Raw genomic sequence first — 21698 nt, 5'->3', positions numbered from 1 at the left:
AAGTGACAAAGGAAAATTTAATATACACCAATGTAGCAAAGATGACCAAGCGAGGAAAGGAAAGGGTTTTGAAGGCACGTAGCATCGTTTTTGAAAGGGGAGAGGGGAGGCAGACTCATCCAAATAAAATCATGACAAGCAAATGCTTCAATTTCACTACAATTTTTTTTACATGCTCCCCCCCCCCCCCCAAAAAAAAGTGGGGGGGGGGGGGGACTTCAAGTTAATTCACTTTTTTTACGCAGGGAAATATTCGCCCCATTTTATTCCCCCCCCCCTTTCGCCCTCGTTGTCAGAGGGCGAATTTAAGGACGTTGGATCCTGCGATCAAAAGTCTGGGTGAACTCTACATTACAAATATCTCTGTGAACACCACCGCATATGGGCGAATTCAAGACGGGGCGAAACCGTTTGCAATTGTTAAAGGGTGAAAATTACACCAGGCGAAATAACCCTGTATAAAGTATGTAAATTTAAGAAATTTGTTTGCTGCGAGAAAAAATGATGGGGCCCCCCTGTCCCCCCCACCCCCGGGATGCTACGTGCCTGTTTTGAATATATCTTATACCTATACCACTGGCGTCGGAAGCAAATTGAAAGTGGGGGGGGGGGGGGGGCTAGACTAATCCTCAGAAATATTGAGAAAAAAGTATTTCCCAAAATCATGGAAATCCTAATCCGGGGGGGGGGGGGGGGGGGGGGGGGCTAGTATGCTGAATCCAACTTCTCAATCTTTCAAGGTAAATACAGGAACAATAATCTTTCCTGCGAGAAAAAGTGGGAGGCTGAACCCGCTATCATGCTATGTTTCTAATGGTTAGGTATAACTTTGCAAAAAAAGTGGGGGGGGGGTCTGTAGGGGGGGGGGGGGGGCTTAGCACAAAGCATTGTGACGAATACTGTTTTCCTCGTTTCAAAAGAAATGGGTGTGTCTTATGTAACAATTGACGTTCGATACAAAGTTTAGAATATTCCATTCAAACGAACATTTTTACCACTTCAGTGCGCTTCATTGTACATTAAAAGTAATTTAGTGAATTTTACTTACTTTTCATAATCAATTTATCAATTGGCTAAAAGAAAGATGTTAATATAAACAATAAAAAGCTTTCTTTGATGATTCATTCGGGTAATGAAGGTAGCGATCATTGCAGAAAAAATTTACATAACCGCTAACGCGGGTTATGTATTTTTTCTGCAATGTCGCTACCTTCATTCCCGAATGAGTCACCAAAGAAAGCATTTTATTGTTTAAGTATGTACATGTGAAGGAAACAGACAAGTATCAGAGAGAGAGAGAGAGAGAGAGAGAGAGAGAGAGAGAGAGAGAGAGAGAGAGAGTGGCTTGACCAGTTATATAATTATGTTCTAATTCGAACTATCTCAAACGAACATAAAATATTTACAACCTTATTCAATCATAACAACACTGATTATGGGTAAGTGCTCCAAGACTGGCGCATTTATTCAATAAAATACATAGATACCGCGTTAATATATGTCGAATTCTTGGGACAAAACTCATTATCTGCAACAGAAATATTATAGCATTATGCATTTTATTAATATTTTGTGCAATCAAACCCAATACATGAATGATTATGTATAAGTGGGTGGGCGGGTGGGTGCAAAGCGTGTAAACAGCGCTAAGTCTTGAGCTCGAATAACTTAAAATCACAAAGCATACCAGTCATGCCCTAATAACTGGTCTAACCAGTATTACTACGCGTAAACCATCCTTAGTAAACAAACTATAAATAGCAAACCACGTGCTCGATAAAACGTTGTTATATCTTTCAACCTGAATTAAATATATTTATGTTCTAATTCGAACTATCTCAAACGAACATAAAATATTTACAACCTTATTCAATCATAACAACACTGATTATGGGTAAGTGCTCCAAGACTAGCGCATTTCGAACGTAACAAAGAAAGGGGAAAAGAAAAACTGTAAGTTATATTTATTATTGAACACATTCAAATATTCAATGACTGAGACACAGACATCAATGATTTTACATTTTCATGAACATAACCGTCTTTTGCGTTGTCAGAGCGCCACCTGCCGTGCTTCTTAAACAGTCTGTCACTCACACCAGCATTAGCAGCCGCAGTAGCGCCCCCTGACCTTAAACTGTGAAGACCAAATTTGGACTTATCCACACCAACACTTTCCAAAGCATTAAGTAATAATGCCCTTGCTCTACTATAAGACAATGGTCCAGAATTTCTTAATTTATATTTACCAGATTTTTTACAAAATGATAACGCCCTGAAAATAAAACAATCAGAATCCGAAGCAATGTCAGCAATTTTTAAATACAATTGTAACATACCATACGGACAAGTAACATTATTTGTTTTAGAAACTATTACATTACTCCCAGTCTTATATTTATCTGTTTTACTCTTAGAGATATACAAAGAAAGATGGTCCTCATAAAATGTAATGTCAGAGCGTTTTAAGTTGACCAGTTCTGAAAAACGTAAAAAAGCTGCATAACTTAATAGACACATACATGAAATTCGAATGTCTGGTAAACTGCTACTTCCGGTCCCGTAACGATTCACTATTTGCTGTAAAATTTCAGAAGTTATTGGTTCTTTCTTGGTAACAGGTTTAGCACTTAAGCGGCGAGCTCCCTCCAAAACTGAAACGACTAATGATGAATGACAAGGATTTTGTGTTCCTGAAATTTCATGAGCCCAAGAAATGGCATAAAAGGCTTCATTAACTTTTGCAACAGAGTTCAATTGTTTTGATAAATTAATCAAATATATGGAAACGTTGAAATCAGAAGCAGGGAAATGTTGCACTTTAGGACTTTGCGAATAACACCACTTTATCCATGAATTAAAGGCATACCGATATTTACGAAAAGTACTTTCAGATTTGGATTTTTCACAGAAGAACTTCAGGTCCGCCAAATTTTCCCCCGATGTCTGAATTGAGGCCCATCTTCCTGTTTGGAAAACATCTGAAAAATGTAAACACGGAAACATTTGTTAGTCCCTCACATTATTTTATTTCAAATTTGACCATGTCGCTCTGTCCATAACAGGGACCATGTCAAAAACAAATTCCAAGACCATGTCACTAATGCCTAATGCTCTTAGGACCGTGTCTTACACAATATCATCTCATCAGTCGTCATTCTGCAATAGCATAAAATATATACAACAGATACATACAAATGCACAATTCAAGCATCTAACCACGTCACTCAGTACAACAGTACTAGGACCATGTTCAAATCTGCTCATACAGAACAAAGTTTAACAGCCAATAAAGAACCATGAAATTTTTCAGTCCCAAATATACAGTTCTTAGACGTGCCTCTGCACAAAATACCTCTTACATCATTAAACTGAATAACATCTGTTACATAACTTCTATATGTCATATCCGGTCCAAAAATCATAGACCAAAACGGCGCCGATGGCCAATAAGGAACGATCAAAGTACCTCGTGATCTGCAATACATAAGATGCCTTAAACTTCTCATGACTAAATGAATAGGTGGCACTAGCCAATTATTATCTGAACTCCAATCTTGAGAAAAACAATCAACTGCATCAGTACCAGGATTCCAGAACAAAGAGTTAAATCTAGGTAATTTCTTATTAAGATAATTTGCAAATCTGTCCACTGTATAAGGGCCCCACATATTATTCATAAATTCAAAAAATTCATCAGATACAGACCAATCATCGTAATCCACTAATTTACTTAAATAATCTGCCGTTTCATTCATTTCTCTGGGAATCCATGCAATATCTAACGAAATTTTTCTCTGCAAACACAAATGAAAAATAGAAAGAGCAATTACATGTAAATCATTTTTCGTGCTACCACTTTGGACAATTGAAACACAATTTTTACTGTCAGTCAATATTTTCACAGACTTCCCACTAAGGTTTTCTTTGTACGAAAATAAAGCAAGCTGAATTGCCTTAAGTTCTCGCCAGGTGGAACTTTGTGCACTCTCTACTTCTGAAAAATTACTGTGAAAGTACTTGTGTGTACCTGATAATTGACATACAGCTCCTGCAGCTACTGAACTAGCATCTGTGCATAAAATAGCAATTGATTTAGAATAATCTTTCATAAAACGACAGTTATACATGTCCAAATTCTTCGACCAGAACGAAAGTTCTTGCAAAAACTCATGTGAACTATCAAATCTAATCACACTATCCCATGCAAATCGGGACTCGATAATTTCATAACACTTTCTTGTCATAAGTCTACTAATGTTACCGATCACTGGTCCCATAGAAATAACCTTGCCCGTAAACTGAGCCAATTGTCTTGCAGTAATTTTTGGTAATCTATGAAACAAATCTGCTAAAGTGCTCTTACAATCTTGTATACGTCTCTCTGGAATAGACAAACAAAACATGTTAGTGTTCCATATCATTCCTAGCCATTCTAACATTTGACAAGGTTCAAAAATAGACTTTTCCAAATTTACCAAAAACCCAGCCTTTTCTAAGGAATCTTTAACGAAAAGGCTATCAGATACCCCTTTCTCGTATGATTCAGCCAATCCCAGGCCATCGTCTAAATACAACACAATGTTGACACCCGACTGCCTCCAGTATCTCACCATTGGTCGTAAACACTTTGTAAAAATGTAAGGTGCCGAAGAAAGACCGAAAGGCAAAATTATCAATTACTAACTGATCCCGAACCGCTTGACTGATTGGCGGCGCTGAACAGGGGACAGTGTTTCCTCCAGTGCCCGACTGACTTGCAGTGGAAACAGATGTCGTAGGAAGATGGTTCACGGCGTTTCCCGAAGCCACGAAAAAGCTGCTGTTGACTTCCAGCAGCAGCGGAAGGAATACTGCCAGTAGCAGGCTGAGGAGCGCTGTAGCCGGAAGGGCGTGGTTTGTATGGCTGGAACCTCTTCTTCTCTTTAATAGCACGCAAAGCTCTGTTTTCTGCCTGTCGTAGTTTTTTGTCATCGTCCGAATCAGAGGCAATGTCGTTGTGCTCATATTGATGAACTGTGGCCCACCCTGCTGGAGAATTGTCTGCTATACGGATAAGTTTATTTCGTTTAGACAACTTTGTTATGATGCTATCGAATGCTTCACACTCACTCTTAGATTTTACTTTTTTCTTTAACTTTTGCAAATCTGCGATGATTTCTTCATTGAATTCAAACTGTATTTTATTGCCCGGACTCTTTAATGAAGACGCTATATCTTTTTTAAGTTTTTTCTCTAAATCGATATCTCTACCTTCTTGGCTGTCCAAAAGCTCCTTCTTGAACGAGTTTAGCGAAGAATCCAAGTAACACTTAAATAGGTTGAAAGTGTCCGTTATATCGGCGGCTGGAGTTGAAGAACTCTTGTCGGTGTCCCCGCCCAACAAACCGCTATCAGAGTCCGACATTGCAAAGCGTGTAAACAGCGCTAAGTCTTGAGCTCGAATAACTTAAAATCACAAAGCATACCAGTCATGCCCTAATAACTGGTCTAACCAGTATTACTACGCGTAAACCACCCTTAGTAAACAAACTATAAATAGCAAACCACGTGCTCGATAAAACGTTGTTATATCTTTCAACCTGAATTAAATATATATATTTACAACAGAATATAAATTGTAAGATTTGTTTTTCATGTGCATTTATAATTTACAGATTATTGATTTGAGATACACACAGGCGCCTGACGTTAAAAATATTTCATTTTAAAATAACAAGATTACTGATGATCCCCTGCACTATAATGATAACTATCGTTAATATTTTTTAAAAAGTACAGCTGATAATGGCTTTTATTTTTAATGTCAGGCGATTCTGCTTCCATCTAAGGAGCCTGTTTAACTTTTTATTGTGAGATAATTTCCTATACCAAAAATAAAAAAAAACCAAAAAACTTGTAGCAGAGAAAATTATCTAACATTTATAGGAAAAAATAGTATTTTTTAACGTCGTTTGCCTGTGGCTCGGGCGCATACTCAACCTGATTGAACAAACCACTTTCTAACTTATATAATGTTGATATCATTCTTGTATGTGTTTATACACTTTTACTCCCCATCTGCTGCATATGTACGCGCATTGAGGGGATGTGGTATCGTGCATATTGCTCATCTGGCGGACAAACCGGAATTGAACTTTCATGGTTTACTTTTTACACGGCATTCATAATATCCGGTGCAGATGCTCGGAGGATTCTGTTTCGCCACTTTCGGTTTCCGCCTCTCTATCTTAAAATCAACAAAATTTGCACTTCGAACTGTAATTTTCTCGAGAAAGATGTCCAAAACGACAGCACCTTACGGTACATGGAAGTCGCCAATCTCCAGCAAGCTTGCCACGGAAAGCAGTGTCAGATTTCAAGAGATCCGTCTAGACCAAAAACCTGGGTTTGTCGCAGGTGTTTAATTAATTCATAATATGTTTTACGGTTCTACCGTTCTGGCGAGCGCAGCAAGAATTACACATACCTTGCATCATTGTCGACCTAGTGTTATTTAGGTATCAACGAATGTCAAAGAATGTTTGAGAGAGTATTCTGTACCTGTGTACAATAAGTATGCCAAATGTACTGATTTTAATGGTTATGATACAGCGCAACCCCCTACCCCGAGAGAGAGAGAGAGAGAGAGAGAGAGAGAGAGCCTGGTCCCTGTTTGTAGGTTGTGTAATTTCCCACTTTCAAATTTATATTATAATATGCACCTGCTATTAATTGATACATGCAGTGTATGGCACGTCAAATTCACAAAAGATGGCTAAACATAGTTTCACGTTTGATAAACTAGGTTTATCGACTGTTAACTATAGTTTATGTAGCTGCAGGTCTGTAGTTACCCGGTCTGAAAACATTCGAATGGACGACCTGGGAGGTATAGTGCAACCCATTGAAAAATGGTATATATAGTTAAGAGACGATATCAGTAGTAAACTGCACAAAGAACTTAATGGTACTAATTGTTCACAGAATTTGTGTATAAATAAGGTTAATTGGTCCAAAACTACTCTATAGTCTGTCCCAAGATATTTTTGCCGCATATTTCCTTAAATTATTCGATATTTATAAATACCTCTTGTATCAGACGATGTTCATCCAATAGTATGAAAAAATCCCAAGATTTCCCCTTTGAAACGCCCCCTCTAGCTTGTTGGGTATCAATACACGGCTAAAAATAAAAAGTCTACAGGTTTTTTCCATTGCCAAGGAGATGAAGATGCCCGGATGATAATGTTGAAAAATTGCGCGAGGTGTCCTGAGTACCTCCGAATGGAGAAAAGATGTCAACATTCCCCAATATAAATCTCCGTAGGAAATCTGTTTTCGTTCCTGTGATTTTTTACGAGGGAAAAATAATAATGTGTGAATGAAGTTATCTTGGTAATTTTCCCTTTCATCGATTTTAATTGCACTTCTGTCACAGGTATGTGTATTTTTATTAAAAATCGTTCAATTATGCAGCATATATATCTTGGGACAGACTATAGTATGTGCACGTTTTTTCGCGCAATAAATATACAGTTTTTTCAGTGGGTTGCACTGTAACTCCCAGGTCGTCCATCAGAATTTTTTCAGGCCGGGAGCTACAGACCTGCAGCTATAGTTTGCAAACTGTAAACTATAGTGAACGATTCGTTAACTTTCGTTTTTCATCTATGAATTTAACTAAACTCGTTTAGTATGAACATGGATATAGCGAATTCTTGGTTATAGGGAAGTTCTTTTGAGTCCCTGGTAAAGTTCTGAACAAATCTTTGCAAAATTTTACAGTTATAACAAATTTGGATATAACGAATTTACAGATATAGCGAACTGATTTTGAGTCCCTTAGAGTTGAATAATAAAGAAATTTAACACTTTTATAAAGGATTTCTTTACAGTTTAAAATGTTTGCACTATCATTTAACATAAACAGTATGAATGTATTTATTTTCATATAAAATTTTCAATTCACAATCCAATTATTAAAATATCATAGTAATGTATTTTTATTTTAAGCCTCAATTAGCAAAAATTATAGTCTTGTAAGAGAAAACATGTATATAGTGAATTCGCTACAGTTATTACTATGAATTCATTTGACGGATAAAACGAAATTACGGATATAACAAAGCGTATCCACTGGTTCCTAGGACTCCAATATAGCAGAGTTTTACTGTATATATTACTATAGTTTATATTTTTCTACTATAGTTTACTATGGTTAAACCTATTATTTAACTATAGTTGACAAACTGTAAACTATAGGTAACTATATGTTAATTTGTGTTTTTATATGTAAAGTAAACTACAGGCCTATTTAACGGTTGTAAACTTTCTTAAACGGTTATAAACTTTAGTTGATAAATGTTAATCTAAGTTTATCTGATTGTAAATAAATGTTAACAATAGATTTTGATGACAAATATAGATTCACATATTTACGTTTGTTAACTATAGTTAAGAGTGGTTAACCATACATGTAGTTTCACAAGTCATGAAACTATATTCATCAGATAAACTGATTGTTTTCAGTGTTAATTATTGTCTTCACTTCTGAAGCATAGATTATCATAATGGTTTGCATATGTGAAATATGATGAACGTCCTTAACTATAGTTTACAGTGTAACTGTCTGTAAACTACAGTTTACCGGGTACAACCAATAAACAAGTTTGTTGACTGTAAAACAATAATTAACTTATTTTTGTGAATTTGGTGTGCCATAGCAATGATGCACAATTATGAAAATGAAGAAGTCTTTGCTAAAGTAATGTGTTTCTTATTATTAAAGTTACATGAGTAAGATTAATTCATGTTAAATGTTGTTTTTATGTGTTTCTTTTTTATAAGACATCAGCTATTAATCACTGCATTCTTAAAACAGGTTTGGTACAGTCAAAAATTTTGGTTGTTTGACCCTTATTCAGAGGTCAAACTCTCTATAATACCCCTATTTAATGTTCCAAACTTTAGACAACTTTTGTTCACATTTTTGTTTGCAAGTTTTTGAAATTGAAGCAATATTTTATTAGAAACTGTTTTCTGGAGTGAACTACGTTTTGATGAGGGAGGTCGCTATGTTGTATGTTCCCTGAATAAGAATGAAAAAGATTTCAAAGTTTGGACACCGAAAGACTTCAATGCCCGGACCAAAGTCCACGAGTATGGCGGAGGTGCATTCTTTGTGTATGATGGAGCGGTCTACTTCTCCAACTTCTCGGATCAACAGATGTATGTGCAGAAATCACCTGATTCTTCTCCAGAAGCAATCACTCCAAAGGACTGTAACTGGAGATATGCGGATGGATCTCTTTGTTCAAAAGTAATTATATTGATATGAATTTTTAAAAATATTAACTGGACTGTATTCCGATATCACATTTTTATCACATGTCTGCATGTTTGCATTTTTGTGTAGGTCAGTGCTGGGTAATGACTTTGTTATCTTCAATTGTTTTACGGCTTTTAATTAAGGAATAAGGAATCATTATTTGAGTATTATGAGGTGATAATTTTGGTCGGGGCGCGATTAAATCCAATAAAGCCCGAAGGGCTTTATGATAGATTTGATCACGCCCCGACCGAAATTATCACCTCATAATATTCAAAGAATGATTCCTTATTACTTATATTTATATAATTTAAGCCATCGTACAATTAAATCTTTAACTATAAATAAGCAAACCCCACCGGCGCCTCAATTTGGCGTCATTTGTATTATGGGTTATATAGTACAAAATCGATACGTAGTGTTATCACAGACAAAGACACTGGATGATGTAAATATTGATGATTCATATCTTGCATTTGAAAAAAATTCTAGTTTGTTCTAATTTGAAAAAAAAAACCGTCAGAAATGAAATGTAATAGTAATTATACATTGTTTTCTGGTGTATCACTTTGGTATGAAGACCTTTATCTTAAGAATACTACCCCTATTATTTCATTTACCATAATGAAAAAGGGGTTAAAAGCATTTATATGTGTGTAGTACCAGAACTGGTACCTTAAGAGCATATGTTTAAGAAAACCAACATTAAAGATTGCTTCTTGTTAATTGAAAAACATGAGACATGTGCTTATAAATTACCAGTTTATCTGTTCAAAACTTTCTAACAAAGTACTCTATAACAAAGATCAAAACACTGAAACAGGTGCACAGTCATGCCAGGTAATCAATTCTCTTCATTACAAAAACACTCACTGATATCGTATATAACAGAATTCAAGGGTTTTTAAGTTAGTTATCATCTCTGTGCAATTTTGATTCAACTTGTAGAACATTGAAGATGTAATAAACTGTGTGCAATTTTATTTGGATTATTTAATTGTATTTTTTATTAGACAGGAAAAATATATTGCATTCGAGAAGATCACAGCCTTGTAGAGAAAAAGGAGGCAAAAGAACCCCAAAACACTGTGGTGTCCATAGACCCTGTCACACAGAAACAGACAGTGCTGGTGGGTAAACTGAGAGAAGGCGCAAAGACATGGAACAGTTTTGTCTTGTTATACCCACGCTCCCAAGGTGAAGGGGGTATACTGTTTTACCCTTGTGTGTCTGTCTGTCCGACTGTCCTTCTGTCTGTCCGTCTGTAACAAAAATTTCTGTTGCATTTTTTTCAGCAACTATTTATCGCAGATGCTTGAAATTTTAACACACTATTTATCTAGGCATGCCATATCGTGGGATATATTTTTGTACCAATTGGACGTCAACTTCCTGTTAAAAGACGACTTTGTTTATTATTAGCCTAAATTTTCAAACAAAATTTCGTCAAAGATTTCTTAGCAACTATTCATCGCAGATGCTTGAAATTTTAACACACTATTAGTTTAGGAATGCCATATCGTGGAATATATTTTTTTACTAATCGGATGTCAACTTCCTGGTAAATGATGACTTTGTTTATTTTTAGTTAACATTTTCAAACAAATTTACGTCAAAGATTTCTCAGCAACTATTTTTCACAGATGCTGGAAATTTTAACACATTATTAGTTTAGGCATGCCATATTTTGGGATATATTTTTGTACCATTGGGATGCCAACTTTCTGTTAAATGTTGACTTTGCTTATTTTGCATATTCACATTAGAGTGGGGGTATTGCTAGTAAGCATTGGCTCACAGATATCTTGTTGGTGTATGATGTACATTGTATGTTGATCCTTCAAGGTTTGCAGGAAACTCCTGCAAAATGATACAAAAACTTAAAGTCTTCCACTTTGTCTCCCCTATTATATCCTGCCACTTATAAACTTTTTTGGGGCATGCTTGCGGTGTTTTAAATTCAACAGCAATTGAGAGGTGTTCTGTGATTTTGGCTTCAAAAGCGACTATGATCTTGAGTAAAGCCAAATCTGCTCTAGGTCTTTCACTCGTGATGACAGTGTTTCGTTTACTTTCTTTAACCTCTTATATGGTTTTGACTGAAGTCAGTTGTAAAGGTCGTGATATCTAATACATGTATAAGGATCAATGAGAGCTTTAGAAAAACACTCAACCACAAAATATATTCACCTATACTCATATTAATGGACATTTATATATACACAATGTATAGACCATTCAAATGTCAATATCTTCAGAAGCCTTTGTTTAACAGACTTCAAACTTTGTATGCAGTTGCAGGTATTCCAGAGGCACTGTATACAGGGCAATATTTGTCCCATTTTATTTTTGCCCCTTTCGCCATTGTTGTCAGCGGGCGAATTTAAGACAACGCGAATTCGTAAGTGTTAAACTATCTTTCTTTATTCACAACTTTGTATGGGCAAATTCAAGATGGGGGAAACCGTATGCAAGTGAAAAGAGAGGAAAATAACACGGGGCAAAAATAACCCTGTTTACAGTAGTTGATGATCCATAGTGACTTTTTGGACCCAAGTTCAAAGATCAAAGTACTCTGGACATAGAAATATATTGTCTGCAGGGGCAGGATATCTCAAGCCCTTAATTTGCTTGTCTATTTTGTGTTAAATTGTGAACAAGTTGACCCCTTTTCAATATGTGCATTGCCACATTTGGGTCCTTAGAATTGATATATTTATTCTATTAAATCATTTTTTGTTCAAATCTTAGGTGTAAACAGCATTTTGTACTGTATGTTTTGGGTTTTTTTGCTGTTGTTGTTTGGTATGATTGATTCTATAACTCTTTTATTAAAATAGCTTTGATTGATAAATTTTTTTCTTTGATATTTTTAGGCAAGTGGTTGTGATTTTTACTCCAGTCCCAGATTTTCACCAGATGGAAAAAAGCTAGCCTGGATTCAGTGGAATCATCCAAACATGGTAACACAATGATTAACACACAGAATCTGGAGCTTTGTGAATTTTATCGATGTTAATAGTAGATCACTAATTCAGATTAATTAAGATGTTTTGATGAAAAGCATTGTTCTGAATGGGCTTTGTTGCTCTGTTTCTATGTAGCCCTGGGACAACACATCCCTGTTTGTGGCGGAACTCTCTAGTACTGGAGATGAAATTGTTCCTGGGACAGCCAAGCAAGTAAGTTTACTGTTACTGTAAATACCATTGCTAACAATTTTATTGAATAAATCACGGTGTGATGTTACAGGGTTCAGTTTCTGGGTGTTGGTTTGTGTAGTTTTACTCAATTTAACTGACATGGTTGTAATTGTTGTCCAATAATTATTTATAAACCTGTTCATTGTGGCATTAAACTACCATATATAGCATGTAGATGTTAACAATGAAATTACATTGTTCGATTCTTGCCATGTTTGTATATATGTTTTAGTTGAATCTCAAGATATAAAATAAGTTTTTAAAAAGTACTTTTAAAATTTTTATCAAAATTATTTTTATGGGTGCTTCTTTAAGGTACTTCACTACACCTAGACTTATACTTTTCAAGACACTACGTCACAAGATGGCGATTTAAATGTTTTGTTAAACTGTTTGTATCAATCGATTCAGATGTATATCATCACAGCTCAGTGGTTAAAGTATCAGGCTTGTGAACCGAAGATCATGAGTTCGAATCCGCCTGGGGCTTTTGTTCATGTTTACTGAATGAAATTTTTGAAAATATCATTTTTTATCCAAAATTGTACATTTTTTCGCCTATTTGACATATATACTTCTTATCCATCATGCTCTCTATCAAAATCAAGTAATATTCTGCTGATCTGAGAAACTATTTCATGGTCTTGTGAAGTACCTTAAGTAGGTAGATGATCTCCATACTATAATAGAATTCAGTCTACTTTATTGTATGGACAAATGTCTTCCTATTTAAAGAAATCCTTAAATGTCAAGTGCAAGTGGGTCAAACAAAACTAATTACAATTTATTTGAATTATCAGAATATGAACACTATTTTTCAAATTCTATTATAGGATATTAATTTTGTAGTATATATTTCTTTAATTTTTGATAGACTGACATTGAACTGCTATCGATCAATATTTCTCTGTGTCTCCTTTTAAAAGATAGTACTCTCAGTACTTTGATTTTTTAGGTAGCAGGGGGTGAAGGAGTGAGTGTCATGCAGCCAGTGTGGACCCCTGACAATAATCTTCTGTTCATTGGTGACCAGACTGGCTGGTGGAACCTTTATCAGTACTCTCCTGATGGGAACCACCAGAACCTCCTCCCATGTGAGGCGGACGTTGGCGGATGTCAGTGGGTGTTTGGGAGACCTGATTTCAGTGTGGAGCCATCAGATGGGGGCACTGTTATCATGAAAAGGAAAGAGGTGATTTGAACATTTTTTTTTATATTGTACAAAATTACATTTGGGATTGGGCACAAGTTCAAAAACTTAGACCGCCCTCTCCTTATATGGCTGCAGTGTCTTCCATGCCTGTAAAAAAAAGTCTCCCCAATTTTACCAGTATGAAGCAATGCATATGAATTTTTTTTACAAATAATTTTAAGCTAAGCATTAAAGATACAGAAAATGTATTATTCAAAATATTAATTTGTATTTAAAGAAGTTTGGTGTTAGCATTTAAAGTCCCCATTGCTTAAATCTAAATGAATCATTTTTTTTAGGTCACCTGAGTCACTCAGGTGACCTATTGCAATTGGTCTTCGTCCGTCGTCGTGCGTTGTGCGTCGTGCGTTGTGCGTCGTGCGTCGTGCGTTAACAATTTTACATTTTTAACTTCTTCTTGAAAACTACTAGGCCAATCGTTACCATTTTTGGTGTGAAGCATCTCTATGGTAAGAAGAATCTAAATTGTGAAATTTATGGCTCTACCACCCCTGGGGTGCCACGGGTGGGGCCAAATATGCAAAAAAAGCCAAATTTTCAAAAATCTTCTTCTCTAATTCAACACATGTGAGGAAAAAACTGAATGCATGGTTATGATGTCCATGAGGCCCTCTACCAAAATTGTGAAATTTATGGCCCCTGGGTCAGGGGTTCAGGCTCTAGGGTGGGGCCAATATGGCCATATAGTAAAAATGTATTAAATCTTAGAAAATCTTCTTCTCTACTACCATATATATTTGTTAAAAACTAAATGCATGATTATGATGTCCATGAAGCCCTCTTCCTAAATTGTGAAATTCTTGACCCCTGTGTCAGGGGTTCAGGCTCTAGGGTGGGGCCAATATGGCCAAATAGTAAAAATGTATTAAATCTTAGAAAATCTTCTTCTCTACTATCATATATATTTGTTAAAAACTAAATGCATGATAATGATATCCATGAAGCCCTCAACCTAAATTGTGAAATTCATGACCACTCGGTCAGGGGTTCAGGCTCTAGGGTGGGGCCAATATGGCCATATAGTAAAAATGTATTAAATCTTAGAAAATCTTCTTCTCTACTCTCATATATATTTGTTAAATACTAAATGCATGATTATGATGTTCATGAAGCCCTCTACCAAAAATGATAAATTCATGACCCCTCGGTCAGGGGTTCAGGCTCTAGGGTGGGGCCGATATGGCCAAATAGTAAAAATGTATTAAATCTTAGAAAATCTTCTTCTCTACTCCCATATATATTTGTTAAAAACTAAATGCATGGTTATGATGTCCATGAAGCCTTCTACCTTAATTGTGAAATTCATGACCCCTCGGTCAGGGGTTCAGGCTCTAGGGTGGGGCCGATATGGCCAAATAGTAAAAATGTATTAAATCTTAGAAAATCTTCTTCTCTACTCCCATATATATTTGTTAAAAACTAAATGCATGATTATGATGTCCATGAGACTTTCTACTAAAATTGTGAAATTCATGACCCCTTTGTTAGGTGTTCATGCTCTAGGGTGGGGCCAATATGGCCATATAGTAAAAATGATTTAAATCTTAAAAAATCTTCCTCTCTACTCCCATACATGTGGGCAAAAAAACTGAATACATGGTTATGATATCCACAATCTCCTTTACCTAAATTGTGAAATTCATGGCCCCTGGGTCAGGGGTTCAGGACATGAGGGGGGGGGGGGCAATATGGCAATAAAGTGTTAATGCATATAATGTTTAAAAATCTTCTTCTCTATTCTCACACATCTGTATAAAAAAAACCGACTAATAATTATGTTTACCAGGAAGTCCTCTACTGAAATTTTAATTTTCATGTCCCCTGGGGTATGGGTTTTGACTCTAGGGCAGGGCCAAAATGGATGTATAGATGTTAATGCATATAACGTTAAAAAATTATCTTCTTTACTCCCACACACCTGAAAGGAAAACTGAATTCATTATTTTGTAGACCAGATCTTTTAGTTTTTCACCAAAATTATAGGTTTCACAGTTCTTTTTGAATTAAATGTGGTTGTCATTACAAATTTATAATTTTTCTACTCCAGTATGAAACCTAATTAATTATAGATGCATATATGAGACTCCATGACAAGTTTTTGTATTGGATATATGCTACTCAGGTGACCGTTAAGGCCAATTGGCCTCTTGTTTTAATTTCCAGGAAATCTTAAAATTAGACATAAAAACAAAAGAATATAAGAAGCTGGAGACAAATTGTACATCACACAACATGCTGACATTTGGTCAGAACGGAGAGCTTTATTGTGAAGTGGGGAGTCCTACAAAATTCCCCTGCATAGTACAGCTGAACACTCTCTCAGGGGAGGTAGGATTATTTCCATTCATCAGTCAAAAGTCAACAAATAACTATTGAATAAAAATCATAATCTTAATCTCCCTTTTGCTCTTTTTCTATAGATTTGCCATCATAGATTTGTATAAAAAATTCACTAAATTTAGTTGAAGATGAAGATTTCATCCCTTAAACTGGTAGATCTAAATGTTTGACTACCAGAACTTTCTTTTATAGATTAAAGAATTGCGTGTTTCCAAGTCTCTATCCCTAGATAAGGGCTATTTTAGTGTCCCAGAAAATTACACCTGGAAGACTTCGGACAATGATGTGTGCTATGGATACTTGTACACTCCACAGAACAAGGATTACAGTGCTCCTGAGGGAACCCTCCCCCCTCTTCTTGTCAAGGCACATGGAGGACCTACAGGTGTGGCATGATTTAATTGTTTCACTTATTGCCTCTTATAATGTGATATTTAGCCCATACTATATTACTTGTACTAGTACATACCTCCCCAATTTTTTTATCAGCAAACATCATCAAACTCTTAGATCAGAACTAGTACTGTTTAAACAAGAAATTTGGAAGGAAGGAAATGTTGTCAGTAGATTTTTATAATTTTGTTTGTGTGTGTGTGTGTTACTGAGACTTTTGAAGGGTTTTTCAAAAATCAAGAAATTGGTTGTAACAAATTAAAGGATTAAATTAGCAAACTTATTTTGAGTCCCATAGAAATGAAAAATAACGGTTTTTACAACAATAATTTTTATAGTGTTAGAAGAAGGCGATATTATTACTGGTAACACTATTGTTTGAATTAGATTATTTCCACACAAATTACTTTGTTAACAATCCAATTATTGTAAGGTTTTTTTTTATATAATGCTGCAATAAACACATTTCAAATGATAGTCATGTGGAAGGAACCATGTATATAACAAATTCGCTATGCTTATTATTACAAATTGTGATACGAATATAACAAATTACAGATATAATTAAGTACAGTGGAATCATGAAAATTCGTTGTGGCCAATTTTCACGAATTGCTAAAATGTTATAAGTTAATGGGGACGTAATTTCGTGTATTTTCTTATCCCTACAAATGGAAATATGACTTTACAATCTAATGTATTAACTCGTGGAGGTTGTTAGTTCATGGTTGAGAGGTACCCACGAATTCCACAAAACTGAGCCACAACGAAATCTCATGATCCGTCATTAAATTCAGTGGTCCCTATGAATTTGTTAAAACCGAGTTTTACTGTACATGTAATAGGTAACTCAGATTAGATTTGCTGATTTGTATGTTTTTTTTAAAATATACATGTTTGATTCACATCTAATTTGCAGGCTACAGCTCCAACACAATAGCTCTGGGTATTCAATACTTCACAAGTCGAGGATTTGCAGTTTTGGATGTTAACTACAGAGGAAGTTTTGGTTTTGGAACTGCATACAGGAACAAACTAAAAACAAAGTAAATTTTTAGCTGTAATCCAGATATCCAATGGTCTTAATGACCATTTTAATGAAAAATTAAGTTAATTAACTAATTCAAAATTAAATTAAACAGAAAATGTTACCCAGTTACCAAGAGTTACCACAATTGTACATTGTACATGTATTAAAATGGTATTTTTAAAAATATCAAATTAAATTTTTTCTTTGCAATTTGAAATGTGCGATATACATGTACATGTATGTCAATCTTCCATCTAGGTGGGGAATCTATGATGTGGATGATTGCAGTAGTGGGGCTCAGGCTCTAGCGGAAGAGGGTCGTGTAGACAAGAATTGTCTGTGTATTGATGGGGGATCTGCGGGGGGATACACTACGTTAGCCTGTCTAGCCTTCAGGACCGTATTTAAAGCAGGTTAGAGTACACTGAGGGGGGGAGAATATAATAAATTCCTGTCTATGTAATACCAGGTAGATTAAAAGGCTGATTAGAATCAATGATGTATTAAGCATATTAAACATTAGCACTTTTATTTTCACTTTGTCTTAGATAATTATGTTTCGCATGGGATTTTAACAGTATAAAATAATAAAAGTGCTGAACTTTAATGAAAAAAAATTTATTTGTAAAATTTCTTTGAAGCTTAGATTTTTTAAACGATTCTCAATGCATAATTCTTGATTTCAAAAATGGCTTTTATAGTTTTAAATTTTAAACAGGTGCTAGCCATTATGGAATAGGGGATTTAGAAGCTCTTGTCAGAGATACACACAAGTTTGAGAGTCGATACATTGACAATCTTATTGCACCATACTCTGCAGAAACCGTCAAAATTTACAAGGAACGCTCTCCAATAAACTATGTTGATCAACTTAATTGTGCAATGGCTTTCTTCCAAGGGGATGAAGACAAGGTTTGACATTCACTATTTTATGTTTCAGTGTTGGATTTTTTCCTTCAGGAGGCCTGGCAACTGATTGAATGTACGCCTTTATTTTCAGATTGTTCTTCCTAACCAGGCTGAGATGATGTACGAAGCTGTTATGGCCAAAGGCCTACCAACAGTATTGGTCATGTTCAAAGGTCAGTAATGAACGCTGCTAGGTAGATACCATATTTATAAGATGATAACCATTTCTGGGGCCACTGAAATAACTGCAATGCAGCATATGCACAAAAGTATCATATGGTGTTAAAATTAGTGGTTTACCTTTCATGCCTAGAATTGAAAAAGTAGAATATATGTCACTTTCATAATCATTATACAGGAAAAATGTACATATTAGAATTTCTTTAAAAAAATTTTGAAGTAAATATATTTTAGCTATATTCCTATATGATTAGTTAATAAAATGAACATAAGCTGTTCTTGATTGTTTAATCAATAGGAGAACAACATGGATTCAGAAAAGCTGAAAACATACAAAAGGCTCTGGATGGGGAGTTCTATTTTTTTGCCAAAGTTTTTGGTTTTGAGCCAGCAGATAAACACATCTCAGTAAGTCCAAATTATATATATATTTACATTTTCCAGTGCCTTTGCCTGTGATAACACTGCGTATCGATTTTGTACTATATAACCCATAATACAAATGACGCCAAATTGAGGCACCGGGGTTTGCTTATTTATATTTAAATATTTAATCGTACGGTGGCTTAAAATTATATAAATATAAGTAATAAGGAATCATGCTTTGAATATTATGAGGTGATAATTTCGGTCGGGGCGTGATCAAATCTATCATAAATCCCTTTGGGCTTTATTGGATTTGATCACGCCACGACCAAAATTATCACCCCATAATACTCAAAGAATGATTCCTTATTCCTTATATATATACCGGTATATGTTTAGGTTTGTTTTGTTTTACGATTTTTTTAAAAATACAAATGCATATTCAGATATAGCTGCAGGTCTGTAGGTCCCCGGTCTGAGAACTAGTGCAAGTTTTTGTGCGCCGTAAATTGCAACTTTTTTACACATACGGAAATGTGGCTTCCAGGTTGTCCTTCTGAATTCTTTTCAGACCAGGAATCTACAGACCTGCAGTTACATGTATAATTCAGACAGTGTTAATTATATAGTTGCTTTATTTTTGCAAGTATATATTCTTACTTGTTACTTATTTTATCTGGGGCATTGGCTTTTCATCAAAGTATTTTTACAAATGTTGTGTTAACATAACAATTTTAAAGTATAATAAACAGGTATAAGAATATTTAAGGAATATAAGGAATCATTCTTTGAGTGTTATGAGGTGATAATTTGGTTGGGGCGTGGTCAAATCCAATAAAGCCTAAAGGGCTTTATGATAGATTTGACAACGCTCCGACCGAAATTATCCCCGCATAATATTCAAAGAATGATTCCTTATTACTTGTCCTATATATATATTATTTCCAATTTTTACACTTTAAAACAACATTTCAAAACCACTATTTTTTCATGCGGCATGTTATGTTTTATTACTGCACAGCGCAGCCAATACCGTTTTTCAGTTATGCTAAAGACACTACCTTATTGTGTCGCTCATCTTTTTTGAAATTATTGGGTTATAGGCTCAAAATTGATTTGTAATGTTACCACACACAAAGACAGTTGAAAATGTAAATATATAAAGTTACTACTTCTTTATTTTTTCTTTAGTGACTTCTTACACAAAATACAAATCTCCAATTATTAGGAATCTAGCTATATAGTTAGAAACATTTTAAAATAACAAATCAGGGAAAAAAACTAAGTACCGGTACATGTTCTAATTCATTCTTTAATTTTCTTTTCAGCTCGATATAAAGAATCTAAAGAATTGAGAGCCACAGAGAGAACTGTTGCAGTGATCTATATTTGTAAATAACATTGATCCACAGGATTATTCATTATACTTAAAAAAAAAAAAAGGATTCCAACCATGATAGCTATGGATTTGATGATTTTGCACTATTTTCTTATTGAAGCCTAAAACCAATGTTTGTCATACTTTTTTTGTTTTGGGTTTATATATCTATATAAGTGTGTCCCTGAGTAATTGTTGACCAATCTAATTGATTTGTAAATGTTTGTGTAATTGGAATGAATAAATTTCAATCTGATTGAAATTGTTGCTACACTAGAAAAACAAAGATCAGATCGAGGATCTGATTTTAATCAGATATTGGATTGAATCTAGCATTGAAATGAGATGATATGACAGATCTTTTCATTTCTAGCATTACAATTATCATAAAGGTACCTTCTGTATACTACTATATCCAGAAAACAAAATGGAAATGTATTTTATTTACAAGTACTGATTGTTACTGTTGTGTTTTGATTGATAATAATTGATTAAGTGACCAAGCTGTGCCCAGAAGCCAATAGCCAGAACATAACCCGAAAATCAATGTTTTGTTGCACATTTTACTTTTTTAGATAATTAAAGGTTTCAAATTGAATATCATCTTTTTTATCAAAAGTTGTAGAATTACATGTATATGTATTTAATTGTTACTTTTCTGAGAAATTTATCAATTATTGAATTTTATTTTTTTTTTTTATGATTTACGATCATGTAATATTTTATAGATGTTGAATCATCGGTCTCACTCAATTGTTTTTTTTTTTTGTGAACCAATATATTTATAGTGATGACTTGTAGATCAGGAATTGCATCTTAGAAATCAATTAAAATAGACCAACAGCTGACTATTTATAGACTAATAAAAATTGTACAGATCTTCAGATGGACTTTTCTTTGTATTTCTCGCCAGTATTGAGCTGATGTATGATTTGGGCATAGTCAAACTGAAAAGGAATTAGCATTGTTGACATATACATGTACTAGTATTGAATAAACTCAAAGACATGTTTCATTTCTGTCAACTTGGATATCCCAAAACACAGTCATTGGCATTAATTGAATCTATGTCATAAGTACTAGATATATACTGCATGGTCAAGCCTTTCCTTTTTTAAGTTTGAACAAATGATTAATGTATAGGTTAGATTTGACAACATCTCTCAAATAATTTCTTTTTTCAAAATGCTATTCAACTGGTGCATGTCAATACTTATTTAATAAGTAATATACTAATAAATATTGAAGATATAGGGTTACATGTCTGTATTTGTAAAACCACTTGCATACATTAAATGTCTATTTATGTAGCCTGAAGACTGTATAGTTTTTTGCTAATAAATATTTATAAATGTTATATTTAGTACATGTTTCCT

The 21698-nt window shown here is 34.6% G+C and overlaps 2 protein-coding genes across 8 annotated transcripts; one reads left to right on the top strand and one right to left on the bottom strand.

The window, feature by feature from the left end:
• Positions 1 to 1949: 1949 nt before the first annotated feature.
• LOC105337178 (integrase/recombinase xerD homolog) lies at positions 1950 to 5602 on the bottom strand. Of its 7 annotated transcripts, none has more exons than XM_066088208.1 (4): positions 5254 to 5602; positions 4265 to 5046; positions 4031 to 4072; positions 1950 to 2981 (listed from the first exon to the last, which is right to left on the bottom strand). In XM_066088208.1, the coding sequence occupies exons 2-4, from the start codon at positions 4614 to 4616 to the stop codon at positions 1981 to 1983; spliced, it is 1395 nt and encodes a 464-aa protein (XP_065944280.1). In that variant the 5' UTR covers positions 4617 to 5046; positions 5254 to 5602; the 3' UTR covers positions 1950 to 1980. The 7 variants fall into 7 exon arrangements, with proteins under 7 accessions (XP_065944280.1, XP_065944281.1, XP_065944282.1 ...); XM_066088209.1 differs by having other exon boundaries at positions 4265 to 5043; XM_066088210.1 differs by having other exon boundaries at positions 4265 to 5028.
• Positions 5603 to 6161: 559 nt separating this feature from the next.
• On the top strand, positions 6162 to 20716 carry LOC105345263 (uncharacterized peptidase YuxL). Its single transcript, XM_011453372.4, has 14 exons — positions 6162 to 6399; positions 9012 to 9301; positions 10324 to 10440; positions 12187 to 12273; positions 12415 to 12492; positions 13469 to 13705; positions 15890 to 16054; positions 16259 to 16451; positions 17379 to 17505; positions 17748 to 17902; positions 18208 to 18401; positions 18490 to 18571; positions 18877 to 18986; positions 20273 to 20716. Exons 1-14 carry the CDS (start codon positions 6183 to 6185, stop codon positions 20297 to 20299), a joined length of 2079 nt encoding a protein of 692 aa, XP_011451674.3. The 5' UTR covers positions 6162 to 6182; the 3' UTR covers positions 20300 to 20716.
• The last annotated feature ends 982 nt before the right edge of the window (positions 20717 to 21698 follow it).

Source organism: Magallana gigas, chromosome 6 (assembly GCF_963853765.1).
Source record: "Magallana gigas chromosome 6, xbMagGiga1.1, whole genome shotgun sequence".
In the NCBI taxonomy this organism is placed as follows: Eukaryota; Metazoa; Mollusca; class Bivalvia; order Ostreida; family Ostreidae; genus Magallana; species Magallana gigas.
Note: the sequence above shows the minus strand (reverse complement) of the source record. Positions and strands in the feature narration are given on the sequence as shown.

Coding starts and splice junctions, on each gene's coding strand:
- LOC105337178 (XM_066088207.1), bottom strand. CDS start 4,616: ATGGTGAGATACTGGAGGCAGTCGGGTGTCAACATTGTGTTGTATTTA. Junction 4,073..4,264: donor TTCTATGGGACCAGTGATCG/GTAACATTAGTA, acceptor TTTTATGCACAG/ATGCTAGTTCAGTAGCTGCA. Junction 2,982..4,030: donor AGCTGTATGTCAATTATCAG/GTACACACAAGT, acceptor TACATTTTTCAG/ATGTTTTCCAAACAGGAAGA.
- LOC105345263 (XM_011453372.4), top strand. CDS start 6,183: ATGCTCGGAGGATTCTGTTTCGCCACTTTCGGTTTCCGCCTCTCTATC. Junction 12,493..13,468: donor TTCCTGGGACAGCCAAGCAA/GTAAGTTTACTG, acceptor TTGATTTTTTAG/GTAGCAGGGGGTGAAGGAGT. Junction 18,987..20,272: donor CAGCAGATAAACACATCTCA/GTAAGTCCAAAT, acceptor TTTTCTTTTCAG/CTCGATATAAAGAATCTAAA.